At 38.5% G+C, this 14,854-nt stretch overlaps 1 protein-coding gene across 4 annotated transcripts in view; it reads right to left on the bottom strand.

Annotated features, from left to right (window-relative positions):
• TEC (tec protein tyrosine kinase) overlaps nt 1-14,854 on the bottom strand; it is a 136,724-nt gene that overhangs the window by 5,031 nt on the left and 116,839 nt on the right. For all 4 annotated transcript variants that reach the window (XM_024746659.1, XM_024746658.1, XM_024746661.1 and 1 more), the window contains 5 exons: nt 12,986-13,065; nt 11,685-11,818; nt 8,322-8,396; nt 7,404-7,575; nt 7,066-7,282 (listed from right to left, as the gene is read on the bottom strand). In XM_024746659.1, the coding sequence (XP_024602427.1) occupies nt 7,066-7,282; nt 7,404-7,575; nt 8,322-8,396; nt 11,685-11,818; nt 12,986-13,065 (678 nt within the window). The remainder of the gene's footprint in view (nt 1-7,065; nt 7,283-7,403; nt 7,576-8,321; nt 8,397-11,684; nt 11,819-12,985; nt 13,066-14,854) is intronic.

Below are 14,854 nucleotides of genomic sequence, written 5' to 3'. Positions count from 1 at the left end.
ACATTTGCAGAGGTGGTGTCTCTTATAAATTTTTTTTTTACCCCTATGGAAACGTCTTCAACATTTATATGAAAGAATGGATAGAAAGACAGGTCAAAAGTCTCATGTGAAAAAAGGCATTATTACATAATCTTTGCCAACTGTCATATCTATATGAGGACTAAGAGAAGGGTCAATCAGCTTCTCGCCCACCCATTTCTATTCTTATTAAACTATCTGATTTTCTTATTGATAGTGACAACATCTCTTAAAGTCCTTAATTCAGGTTCTTACTAGGCGAGCTTTATAACACACAGGCATCAGAGTGATGGGTGAACCATCTTTTACCCAGTGGCTTTGCTCAAAGATTGGTCTTCTCTAACTCAAAGAGTCAAAAGAACAGCCATATGTAACATAGTTTGCTTTGTCATTTATGACAAACACAATTCTAGATTACTTATACTTTCTTCCCCATTCTTTAAGGTTACAAGGTTCAAGAAAATAGTTTGGAAAAAGACATAGTATTTCTCAGAAGGAAGACATGATGACAGTCTTTTCACATGCTATAACCCATAGACTAAGAATGTATTTTTCTTCCTTATGCTTCAGAATTTTATTCTCTGTACGACGCAAATTCCATTTACACGAGGTTATTTCCTGTTGAATGCGTTTTAAGAGTCTCTTTTAAAGTATGAGTTAATACCCGTTCCCTGGATTATCTCCGTCTTCCTATAAAGATACCTTATCATGCCTTTACTTGATAGTCACCAGGATTCTTCACCCAGGAGACAGAAGCATCAAAATCTTCCCTTAAGGGATGACAAAAACCTACCCTAATGATGTCAGTATCATAGGCACAAACATATCAAAATTGCCTTCACCACAGTGAGGTATGTGTAGAGAGGTGTAACCTGTCATACCCACGTAAACAACAGATTTCCATCAGTTTTAAAAGTCAAAAAAGAGGGAGGTGCTAAATTCACAAGTTTCAATATGACAAAGAGATGTTCTTTATCATCACTGAGCATAATAATAACTAATGTTACACATATCACATCATCTTCTATTTTGCAAAGTCCTTTGCCCCAATCATAAAATGTGACCTTTAAAAGTTTTGTGAAAGAAAAGCCCAGGATTGGATGGCTTCACTGGTAAATTCTACCAAATATTTAAAGAAGAATTAACACCAATCCTAAGTTCTCAAACTCTTCCAAAAAATTTTAAAAGGTTCACTTCCAATCTCATTTTATAAGGTCAATGTTACCCTAACTCCAAAGCAAGATAAGGACACAACAAGAAAATAAAAATACAGGCCAATATGCCTGATGAACATAGATGAAAAAATCCTCAACAAAATATTAGCAAACAGAATTCAACAGCACATTAAAAGGATCATACGGGGGCTTCCCTGGTGGCGCAGGGGTTGAGAGTCCGCCTGCCGATGCAGGGGACACGGGTTCGTGCCCCGGTCTGGGAAGATCCCACATGCCGCGGAGCGGCTGGGCCCATGAGCCATGGCTGCTGAGCCTGCGCATCCGGAGCCTGTGCTCCGCAAGGGGAGAGGCCACAACAGTGAGAGGCCCACATACCACAAAAAAAAAAAAAAAAAAAAGGATCATACACCATGATCCAGTGGTATTTATCCCTGGGATACAAGGATGGTTTGACATATGCAAATCAAAAACATGATACACCACACTAACAGAAGGAAGGATAAAAATCACATGATCATCTCAACAGATACAGAAAAAGCATTTGACAAAATTCAAAATCCTTTCATTTCATGATTAAAAACTCTCAACAAGTTAGGTATAGAAGGAATGTACCTCAACATAATACAAGTCATATATTACAAGCCCACAGCTAACAACATACTCAATGGTGAAAAGCTAAAAGTTTTTCCTCCAAGGTCAGGAACAAGACAAGGATGCCCACTCTTGTCACTTCTATTGAACATAGTACTGAAAGTCCTAGCCAGAGCAACTAGGTGAGAAAAAGAAATAAAAGGCATCCAAATTGGAATAGAAAATAAGATTGTCTCTGTTTGCAGATGACATGATCTTATATATGTAAAACTCTAAAGACTTCACTAAAAAACTGTTAGAAGTAATAAAAGAACTCAGTAAAGTTGAAGGATACAAAATAAACATAGGAAAATCAGTTTTGTTTCTATACACTAACAATGAACTGAGAGAAATTAAGAAAGCAAGTGAATTTCAATAGCATCAAAAACATTAACATATGTAGGAATAAATTTCACCAAGGAGGTGAAAGACTTGTACACTTAAAACTATAAGACACTGATGAAAGAAACTGAAGAAGACACAAATAAACAGCAAGATATCCTGTGTTCACAGAGTGGAAGAATTAATATTGCTAAAATGTCCATACTACCCAAAAGGATCTACACATTTAACGCAACCCTAACAAAATTCCACTGCATTTTTCAGAGAAATATAAAAAACAATCTAAATTTCATATGAAACTAAAAAGACCTTGAATAGCCAAAACAATCTTGAAACTGAATAAAGCTGGAGGCATCACACTTCCTGATTTTGAACTAGATTGCAGAAATATAGTAATCAAAACTGTATGGTACTGGCACAGAAACAGAGACATAGACCAATGGAACAGAACAGAGAATCCAGAAATAAACCCATGTATATATGGTCAACTAATCTTTAACATGGGCACCAAGAACACACAAAGGGAAGGGATAATCTCTTCCATAAATGGTGCTGGCAAATTCAAATATCCATATGTAAAATAATGAAATTGGACCCTACTCTTACACCATACAAAAAATTAACTTGAAATAGATTAAAGACTTAAATGTAACACCTGAAACTATACAACTCCTAGAAGAAAACATAGGGGAAAAACTCTTTGACATGGTCTTGGCAATGATTTTTTGGATCTGACACCAAAACACGGGCAAAAAAAGCAAAAATAAATAACTAGGGCTACAACAAAGTAAAAAGTTTTTTCACAGCAAAGGAAACAATCAACAAAATGAAAAGGCAAACAATAGAATGGGAAAAAAATATTTGTAAAACATATATCTGATAAAGGGTTAATATCTAAAATATATAAGGAACTCATTCAACTCAACAGCAAAAAAGCAAATATTCGATTGAAAAATGAGCAGAGGACTGAATACACACTTGATCAAAAAAGACACACAAGGGAATTCCCTGGTGGTCCAGTGGTTAGGACTCCACACTTCCACTGCAGGGGGCATGGGTTCAATACTGGTTGGGGAACTAAGATCCCGCAAGCCGTGTGGCAGGGCCAAAAAAAAAATAAAAAAGACACACAAATGGCCAATAGGTACGTGAAAAGGGGCTCAACACCACTAATCATCAGGGAAATGCAAATCAAAACCACAATAAGATATCACCTCTCACTTCTCAGAACGAATATCAACAAAAACACGAGATGACAACAGCTGGCAAAAAAGAAAAGGCAGAGAGCAGAAGCAAGAACAACAATCCTGCAGCCTGTGAAACAAAAACCACATTCACAGAAAGATAGACAAGATGAAAAGGCAGAGGGCTATGTACAAGATGAAGGAAAAAGATAAAACCCCAGAAAAACAACTAAATGAAGTGGAGATAGGCAACCTTCCAGAAAAAGAATTCAAAATAATGATAGTGAAGATGATCCAGGACCTCGAAAAAAGAATGGAGGCAAAGATCGAGAAGATGCAAGAAATGTTTAACAAAGACCTAGAAGAATTAAAGAACAAACAAACAGAGATGAACAATACAATAAATGAAATGAAAACTACACTAGAAGGGATCAACAGCAGAATAACTGAGGCAGAAGAACGGATAAGTGACCTAGAAGACAGAATGGTGGAATTCACTGCTGCAGAACAGAATAAAGAAAAAAAGAATGAAAAGAAATGAAGACAGCCTAAGAGACCTCTGCGACAACATTAAATGCAACAACATTTGCATTATAGGGATCCCAGAAGGAGAAGAGAGAGAGAAAGGACCCGAGAAAATATCTGAAGAGATTATAGTCGAAAACTTCCATAACGTGGGAAAGGAAACAGCCACCTAAGTCCAGGAAGCACAGAGAGCCCCATACAGGATAAACCCAAGGAGAAACACGCCGAGACACACAGTAATCAAATTGACAAAATTAAAAACAAAGAAAAATTATTGAAAGCAGCAAGGGAAAAATGACAAATAATATACAAGGGAACTCCCATAAGGTTAACAGCTGATTTCTCAGCAGAAACTCTACAAGCAAGAAGGGAGTGGCATGATATAATTAAAGTGATGAAAGGGAAGAACCTACAACCAAGATTACTCTACCCGGCAAGGATCTCATTCAGATTCAATGGAGAAATCAAAAGCGTTACACACAAGCAAAAGCTGAGAGAATTCAGCCCCAACAAACCAGCTCTACAACAAATGCTAAAGGAACTTCTCTAAGTGGGAAACACAACAGAAGAAAAGGACTTACAAAAACAAACCCAAAACAATTAAGAAAATGATCATAGGAATATACATATTGATAATCACCTTAAACGTGAATGGATTAAATGCTACAACCAAAAGACACAGGCTTGCTGAATGGATACAAAAACAAGACCCATATATATGCTGTCTACAAGAGACCAACATCAGACCGAGGGACACATACAGACTGAAAGTGAGGGGATGGAAAAAGATATTCTGTGCAAATGGAAATCAAAAGAAAGCTGGAGTAGCAATCCTCATATCAGATATAATACACTTTAAAAGAAAGAATGTTACAAGAGACAAGGAAGGACACTACATAATGATCAAGGGATCAATCCAAGAAGATATAACAATTATATAAATATATATGCACCCAATGTAGAAGCAACTCAATACATAAGGCAACTGCTAACAGCTATAAAAGAGGAAATCGACAGTAACACAATAATAGTGGGGGACTTTAACACCTCACTTACAATAATGGACAGATCACCCAGAATGAAAATAACTAAGCAAACAGAAGCTTTAAATGACACGTCCTTAAGAAACTAAAAATAGAATTACCACATGATCCAGCAATGCCACTACTGGACATATACCCAGAGAAAACCATAATTGAAGAAGACACATGCACCCCAATATTCATTGCAGCACTATTTACAATAGCCAGGTCATGGAAGCACCCTAAATGCCCACTGACAGATGAATGGATAAAGAAGTTTAGTACATATATGTAATGGAATATTACTCAGCCATTAAAAGGAACGAAATTGAGTCATTTGTTGAGACGTGGATGGATCCAGAGACTGGCATACAGAGTGAAGTAAGTCAGAAAGAGAAAAACAAATATCATATATTAATGCATGTATGTGGAACCTAGAAAAATGGTACAGATGAACCAGTTTGCAGGGCAGAAGTTGAGACACAGATGTAGAGAACAAACGTATGGACACCAATGGGGGAAAGCCACGGGGTGGTGGTATGCTGAATTGGGCGATTGGGATTGACATGTATACACTGATGTGTATAAAATTGATGACTAATAAGAACCTGCTGAATAAAAAAATAAAATTCAGAAATTAAAAAAAATAAACAACTAATACTAAACTTTCTTTGGGTTATTTGTATGGACATATGTTAATATAAATGTTTCTGACATTACATGAAATTCCTAAAAATCTTATATGTTCTGGTATAATGTTATAAGTCATAATTCTAGTTATTACTTTAAAATGTGTATCTCAGAAATAACCAAAAAAGAAAAAAGAAAAGGTGGAGAAAGAGGAACCCTTGTATACTGTTGGTGGGAATGCAAATTGGTATAGCCACTATGGAAAGCAGTATGGAGGTTCCTCAAGAAATTAAAAACAGAACTACCATATATATGATCCAGCAGTCCCACTTCCTAGTATGTAGCTGAAGGAAACAAAATCAGTACCTTAAAGAAATATCTGCACTCCCATATTCATAGCAGCATTATTCACAATAGCCAAGATATGGAAACAACCCAAGTGTCCATCAATGGGTGAATGAATAAAGACAATGTGGTGTGTATATATATACACAGACAGAATGGAACATTATTCAACCATAAAAAGAAGAAGGAAATCTCATCAGTTGCAACAACATGGATGAACCTGGAGGACACTATGTTAAGTGAAACAGACCAGACAGAGACAAATACTATATGCTATCACTTATATATGGAATCTAAGGGGGAAAAAAAATGGAACTCACAGAAAGGAAGACTATACTGGTGATTGCCAGGGGTTGGGGGGTTAGGGGAAATGGAGATGTTGGTCAAAGGGTACAAACTTTCAGTTACAAGGTAAGTGTTGAGGATCTAAGATATAGCATGATGACTATAGTTAATAATAGAGTATTGTATACTTTAACAGGGACTAACGGTTCTACCAACGTACTGAAAATAGACACATTTGGGAAGAATAGGCAGAGAAGAAAAAGAGAAAGAAAAAATGAGTGGAGAAGAGAGGGAGACAGAGTAAGAGAGAGGAAAAATTAAGAAGCGTCTCCAGCACAATAATTTAGAACCAGTAACAGATTACTTTTTCTGGTATTTTCTGGAGTTGACGTCGACTCCATCTCTTCCCAGTGAAGAAAATGAACGAAAGGATTTCTGTTACAATTTCAGCTTCTAGTGTGTGAGATGGAAAACAGCGTAGGACTGAGTCAAAGGATGAGTCAACCCTTAACTTCCCATTTATCACCATATGCGTGTCATTTCACTTCTCTGATGCTAATTTTCTTATCTATAAGACAATGGTGGTCAGAAAGTCTGTTATGATTAGCTATCTCATGGGATTCTTAAGAAGACCAAATGCAATGCATGGTAACTAACCTGGAAATATTACCTATGTAATTGTGTATGATTTAATAAGCAGGTACCTATGTAATTATATACTACATGCATTAGATTTAAGAAAGATCTTTCTGTTAAAACTATGGGGCACGTTAAATTTACCACATTTAAGAGTAACAGTGATATATTGTTGAGAACAAAACTTGGGTATGAACACGTCATTCCTCATTTGCTGACCCAGATTACAAAGGAGTTCGGCTGGTGATGGGAAGGCAGGTGGTTTGCGATTACCAGGTCTCTGTGGATGAAGCTGTTTCTCTCCAGGTACTCCATCCCTTCACACACATCTTGACACATGCTCAGCAGCACATCTCTACTAAAATGGCCTTGTCTCTGTCGGAGGAAATTCAAAAGGCATCCCTTTTCCATGAACTCGGTAACGATGTAAATGGGTTTCTGCTGGGTGCATACACCATAAAGCTGTACTAACTTCGGGTGTGTCAGTTTCCTGAGAGGGAAGTCATGCATACACAGAGTTACTGCAGGGAAAGAAACCACCAGGGGTGTTAGCTGGCAAGGGGCCACTTTTTAATACAAAAAGGGGAGCCAGAAAAAATGTAGAAACTTACATCATTACTTTAGCTTCTTCTATAAAATCTTCCTCACACATGGCACCTTCCCTAATAGCTTTGATGGCTACTTTGTACTGAGCTCGCCACTTGCCAAGCCTTACTACTCCAAAGAGTCCACTCCCCAACTCCCTCATAAAGGTCAGCTCTGAAGGGTTAATCTCCCATTTTTCTGTGAGACAGAGGGGGAAAGTGATAAAATTTAATCAGGAGAATACAGTAGGAATCAGTGGAAAACAAAGAAACTATAACCAAGGTCAATCTAAAACTTACAAGGTAATACAATTACCAACACAGAGCAGACTTGCAACCTTCCCATAAGCAACAGAAGGTGGCTTTCCTCCCTCTGGGGAGGATGGACCCCTTCTCAGCTGTCACAGTAAAAGCAAAGTAAACTGAAGAAGGCAAGAAGATGCTACACAATAGGCTAATAATAATGGAGCTTGAAAGTTAAGGGTACTTTTTCCTTTTTTAAACAAATACTTCCTCCTTTACCATTCCTCCCCCTGAAGTTTTTTTTTTCTGTTTCAATTCCATCAAGTTGGAAAGAGTGTAACCTGTTTAAAAGGCTTTCACCAGTAGTACAATCAAGTTGCATGTCTTCTCTATTACCTCCATCTTTACTTTCCTGTGAGTAGCCAACCAAGCCCAGTGAGAAGCAGGAAAGGCTTTGATTTATTTTAGAAGTAACATGGTAATGCTTATTTTTCACTGACGGACAGTTTTCTACCAAATAATAATGAATAATGATGAAAACAGAAAACCTAGGGTCACTACAGCTATAAGTGTAATCATCTAACATCTCACACGGTAAACTTATACAAAAACAGTTCCGCTATGCAGAATTCTACACATCTAAACTGGTCTTGTGATAACGGGTTCAAGAAAAATTTGCCATGCAACTAAAAAAGGAGTTACCGTAGCTGAATCCTGCAGTGGTTGGTGCGTTCTTCCCCTTTGTGCTAACTGGGTACCGCAGCCTTGTGACAAGTCCTAGAAACCGAAAAGAGTATTAGAGTTGAATTCACTCAATCATTCTGCATGGTAAAGCACTAAACTAGAAACTCACTTACAAAATTCATTCATTTATTCACTTAGTGCTCATCTTCTTTGTGTACATATAGCCCTCTGCTATATGCTAGCAAAAACTAAAGGAAGGCAGGAAGACGACGATCCTACTGTTGTCAAAACCAAGCCTGTGTGCCTGATGCACACTGAGGCCAAACAAACCAAAATGTCGGAGCCTGGAGCAGAAAAAGGTTTACTGCAGGGCCAAGCAAGGAGAACGGGGGGCTTGTACTCAAAAGACCCCAACTCCCCAGTGGCCTTCGACAAGGGTTTTTAAAGACATTGTTAGGGGAGAGGGTAGTAAGACAAGTGATCAGCTCCTGGACCTTCTTCTGATTGGCTGATGGTAGGTAACAGGGTGATGTTTCAGGAATCTCAATCGTCAACCTTCTGGTTCCAACCAGCCTGGGGTCTACCTGCTTGTGGTCAGCATGTAGTCACCCTCCTCCACCTGGATGGGGGTCTTAGTTTCTGCAGAGCGACTCAAAGATACGCATCAGATTGTTATCTACGTCCCTTCAGGAGGAACTAGGAGTCCTGTGACTAACCATTAACTGCTTGAGCCTGCTCGTTGGAGCTTGCGGAAGGCCTAGGAGACTAAAGCCTTTTTTCTCTTTTTCAAACAAAAAACGGGAAACGCAGAGGAGCTTCTGTACCCAGGAAGGCCCCCACAGGGTCCTGCTTGGTTTCACTACTCTCTGAGCCGACAATTTCATCTTTTTAAAATATACGTTTTTATTCATTCAACATTTTTTTTTTAAATGCAGTGTGTGTCAGGCACTATGCTAGCATGGTGTCTTGCAAACACTTTAAACGATGTTCAAAGGTTTCCAACAATTATTATCAATTATTATTTCATGTTCTTTTCCAGTATGAGATTTGAATTATGAAATGGAATTACAGTAGCCTGCTAAAATTAAAGTGATGTACCTGACATAACTCAGCGTTTGTGATCTTAGCATAAAAACTGGACTCTACGATATTAACGACTGGGAATAACACAACTACTGGAAATAGGTGAGGTACCTTAAATCCTTTAACTTAAGTTGCTTACAATACTAAATAAGAAATCCCAGGTATTTCTCCTATAAACACCTGTAGCACTATGTATTTCTTCTAATACAGCGTATCTCATAGTAATTTAATATTGTTATGTACTTCTCTGTCTCCCCTACCAGATGGTAAGATCTGGGAGAGACAAGATCAATAGCCATCTAGTTCACCATAGTATCCCTACCGTCCGGCACAGTTCCTGGCATGCAGTAGGCACTTAATACATGTTTCTGGAATGAGTGAATTGAGATAACGGTGAAGCGTAGCAATTCACACAAGAACAAGAAGAAGGAATAGGGGAACGTGAATGCTGAAAAAGACTAGAATAAAAGATAAGAAAAAGTTCTTCAGGGGATAAACTGATATGAAATCAGTTCCTCAAATGTTAAACACAGAGTTATTACATGATCCAGCAAATCCATTCCTAGGTTAGTACCCAAAAGAAATGAAACATGTTTCATGCAAAAACTTGTACACAAATGTTTCCAGCAGCATCACTCATAATGGCCAAAAGGTGGAAACAGCCCAAATGTCCATCAACTGATGAATGATACAAAATGGATAAACAAAATCCATACGATGGATTATTATTCATCGTTAAAAAGGAGTGGAGTACTTATATAGGCTACGACATGGAGGAATGTCAAAAATATTATGCTCAAAGAAGCTAGTCAGAACAGACTGCATACGGTATGATTCCATTTACATGAAATGTCCAGAATAGGCAAATCTATAGAGATAGAAAGTAGATTAGTGGGTGCCTAGGGCAGGACTGGTGGAAGGGGTTAAGGGGTGACTGGTAATGCTCGGGGGATGCTGAAAATGACCTCAGATTATGGTGACATTTGGCACAACTCTGTAAATATACTAATTTACAGACCACTGAGTTGTACACATCACGTGGGTGAACTTTATGGTGTGTAAATTATATCTCAATAACCATTCCTATCATTATCTGAGAGACGTGAAGAGAGTCACAAATAGCAACAAACTTGGCAAAGGCCTTCGTTAAAATTTCAAAAGTTAATTTTCCATAGATTGGGCTGGACACTTGGCTAACCCCTGCTCAGTTACATCTTTGAAGCCAAAGGCTAGAAATCTTTCGATCTCATCCTCTGGAGCTTCCAAGGGCACAAATGTGGTTTCTGGTTTTGTTTATGATGTTTGGTTTATTCCCACTCTGGTGGTTAAGTGTAGCAAAGATTTGGGAAGATGGAAGACGTGTCTGGGACATTCTTAACGCTAGTTTTTGGAAGCCTCTAACACAGGCCTAAACCTAAGCTGCTCATCTGGCAGCTTCTGTGACAGCTGCGACATAGACACACATTGGATTTTAGTTTGGTACTGTTAAAGAAAAAAAAATATTCAATGACGCTTTTAAAGATGGTCCAGCAGGCTTTATTGAGGACCACTAAGATAGGTATAAGGACCACTGCAATGGGATTTTAAAGTGGGGGAGAGAGATGGGCCCGACTCTGAACACAACCTGGACAAATGAGAACTCACAACCAAGAAGAAGGGTGGGGAATCAGTGGATGGAAAATTACTAAAAGAAACATCAATGCAGGGAGGGCTTAGAGTGGTTCTGGCCAAACTAATGGAACAAGATTCTTGCTGAAATAAGCCAGGGTACCCAGACATTACCCGGGGGGATGGTGGAAGGCGAGGAACACGACCAGTTATTGAGCGTGATCAGACATCAAATCTCAAGGGTAAGGGGTTCTGGTTAAAGTGACTTAGCAGGGTTATTGCCAAAACTGGATTTTATAAGGAAGTGTACAGATGGGCCCAGGAGATGGTCCAGGAGCCTGACTAAAGTTGGGTCAAGCAAAGAGCCTTTGTCAGTACCAAGGATGTAGACCTTGTATTGTATGTGGCAGATGTGAACGTTTGCCACACACGATAAGGATAACTTGTGTTTTAAGGTCAAGACGGGGCTTCTTTAGAGTTATTATTTCTGATTTCTCTTTGTGTATATCACTTCCTTAATAGGCAGTAATTTTAAATCAATCACTTTCTACAATTAACTACAACATAAACCTGCTCAAGGTTTATGAATTAACCTTTATGAATTAACCTTTATGAATTAGAATTCATCACCATGTCTAATCATTTTAATCACTACTTTATATTTGAAATAGGTTTTAACAGCTCACTTACCTGCTGCATTGTGCTTATGATATTCAATAATCTCAGGAATTGAACCAAAAGCATGTTTTTCTGCCAGATAATACTTCTTTGGAGATGTCACTGTCTCCTTTATATGATAATGCCTGAAACCTGATGAACCTTCTCTGTAACAAAAATCAGAATGTGTTAGAACTAAGTTGGAATAATGTAACTTCACCCTTAAGGTGTTTTCTACCAGGGTCCCTACATATGGCCCCCTCTATTCTCTACACAAATTTTATTTTCCCCCATGTTCTTCTTAGCTTCACCTTTCAAATTAACAGATGGAAGTTATAAAGTGGTCACTGATAACTGACACTTGGTCCCTTGCATGAGATCGTGAAAGAGAACATTTACCAAAACTCCATTTACCAACAATTAAAAGTCTTAAAATAGCTATTAGCTGGATACTGCTTTTTGTCCCTGCTGTTGGTGTTGCAAATGTCCAGAAGACCTCTAAAAGTTAATAAACTAGACGTACAAATCATGTACACATTCTATTTTAGGTATCTTAGATCTTCTTGAGTCATCGCTTGCTGAAAATCCTTTCCAGAGAACTCTTGGGGCTGTGAAGATAAAGTTCAAACTCCTTGACATTGACATGATGTGTCTTCCACTTCTACCTCTCTGGCTTCTCTCTCCTCCCTTCCCCCTGCCCCTTCCATTCTACAATCCAGCTACAATACACTGTTGTCAGCTCACCAAGTGCTCGCTCACTTCCAGGTCCAGGCAATTTCCTGTGTCAGAAACACATTTCCCTCTCTCCAACTTTTGCCTGCCTCACCCGTCAGGTCTCACATTGGATGTCAGTAGACAACGTTAATGCCTAACTCAGATGTGTCTGGGCTAAGTACCACCCACCCCCACCCCGACACACAAACACACACACACACACACACACACACGTTGCCCTCCCTGCATAGCAGTCACTCACATATACCATCACTGCCTGTTTGCCTGACTGAAAGAAGCCCTCGCTAAGCTACTGGAGGGCTGGGTCTGTGTCTACTTGGCTCAGTGTGGTATCCTTAGTACCTAGCACAGTGCAAAGTAATTATCTGTGGAATGTTGCTAAAGTTTCTGTAGTCATTCAGAACAAATATATATATAGAAAATGAGGAAAATTACTAGATATGAATATAAAAATGGTATAGACTTTAGAAATCAAGTTCAGATTTTTTTAATGCTGAATTGTAGCTTATTTTCTGAAAATTAGGAATCCATATACACTATATAAGAACTTCATATAAAAACTCTGATTTTAAGCAGAGAGAGAGAGAGAGATTACTTACCCTCCAAACTTTGTATAAAGGGAGACTGTGTACATGCCTGGTTGACTGGAATCTCTTACCATAAAACCACCTTCTTTATCCTAAAATCCAAGAAGAAAATTTTTTTCAATCCAATAATACCAATGCCACAGAGAAGATCCAAGAACCCAATCTTATAATTTTATGATTATTATCCTCTGACGAGAAAATCTGCTTTGGAGAAGCGCAACTTACCAACAGGTAAGTCATCCACGTGACCGTCTCCCATCCATGTGACCTTCCACTTCACATTACTGAACCGTGAGATTAAAGAAAGCACACTCATAATTCCCCACAATCACAACTCTTCACACACACTAGTTCGAGACATCTCAACAAGACAATCTCTCAGGGCCCTTCCAGAACTAACAGACAAAATTTTGCAATTCCCTTATGTCCTGGACATGTGGGGAAACAGTTACTGAAAAATGTATTTCTTAATGCCTGGGTTTCATTTCATATATTTTTCATATTTGCTATAAGGCTTGAATCCCGACTCAATATCACCTTCTATCCACACAGCATTTTTCCTGTAAATACCTCAGTGCTCTTTATAGGAAGATTTTTTTTTAAATCCTCAATTCCCCTGGAAATCGATGTTAAATATCACTCTTTATGAAAGGAGAGACAGAGGCACAAGCAACTTAAGCAGAGAAACCCAAAAGGCAGCAACACGCTGAATGACCAAAAGCTAAATCCTCATCAGGTTCTTAGCCTAAGAGCAAGAAACAGAAGCTAGGAACCTCAAATACCTCTCCACCAATAATGCCACAGTCAATCTCTAGCACTGAAATTGCTTTAAAATGAAAGTGTGTTTAACAGAATAAAATAAATTTTCTTCTTATTCCTAGGAAAGACAATGGAATGAAATAAAGGCCCACAAATAAATCTCATAAGAACAATTAGGGACAATGATTATAACAGTTAATCGATCAATAAAACATGTTTATTGAACACTTACTCTGTTTTAATATGTTCTAATATGTGGATCTACTCAGTCCTCAAAACAGTCCTATGAGGTAGGTACTATTGTTATCTCCTTGCCTGTTTACTTTACAGGTAAGGAAATGGGGCACAGAAAAGTTGGACATTTGCCCCAACTCAAACAGCTAGTAAGTAGCAGAGCCAGGATTTGGACCCCAGGACTTCTAGCTACCCACTTCCCTAGAGCTGCCTCTCATTGTGAGGTCACCAGGGAGGCATGTTAAGAATCATGTAGAGGGAGAGGGGCAGGGAGAGGTGACGTGTCATCTGAAGCAAGCAAAGTCACCTGCTATTGCTCTCGTAACATAAACTACAGAAAGAAGTTATACCCTGAGAAAACTGGGCATATACTGGGCATATACCCTGAGAAAACCATAATTCAAAAAGAGTCATGTACCAAAATGTCCATTGCAGCTCTACTTACAATAGCCAGGACACGGAAGCAACCTAAGTGTCCATCATCGGATGAATGGGTAAAGAAGATGTGGCACATATATACAATGGAATATTACTCAGCCATAAAAAGAAACGAAATTGAGCTATTTGTAATGAGGTGGATGGACCTAGAGTCTGCAATACAGAGTGAAGTAAGTCAGAAAGAGAAAGACAAATACTGTATGCTAACACATATATATGGAATCTAAGAAAAAAAAAATGTCATGAAGAACCTAGGGGTAAGACGGGAATAAAGACACAGACCTACTAGAGAATGGACTTCAGGATATGGGGAGGGGGAAGTAAGTCAGAAAGAGAAAGACAAATACCATATGCTGACATTTTTAAGAAAAAAAATGTCATAAAGAACCTAGGGGTAAGACAGGAATAAGGGGCTTCCCTGGTGGCGCAGTGGTTGAGATTCCACCTGCC

This window comes from Neophocaena asiaeorientalis, unplaced genomic scaffold (genome assembly GCF_003031525.2).
Source record: "Neophocaena asiaeorientalis asiaeorientalis breed wild unplaced genomic scaffold, Neophocaena_asiaeorientalis_V1.1 scaffold19, whole genome shotgun sequence".
In the NCBI taxonomy this organism is placed as follows: Eukaryota; Metazoa; Chordata; class Mammalia; order Artiodactyla; family Phocoenidae; genus Neophocaena; species Neophocaena asiaeorientalis.
Note: the sequence above shows the minus strand (reverse complement) of the source record. Positions and strands in the feature narration are given on the sequence as shown.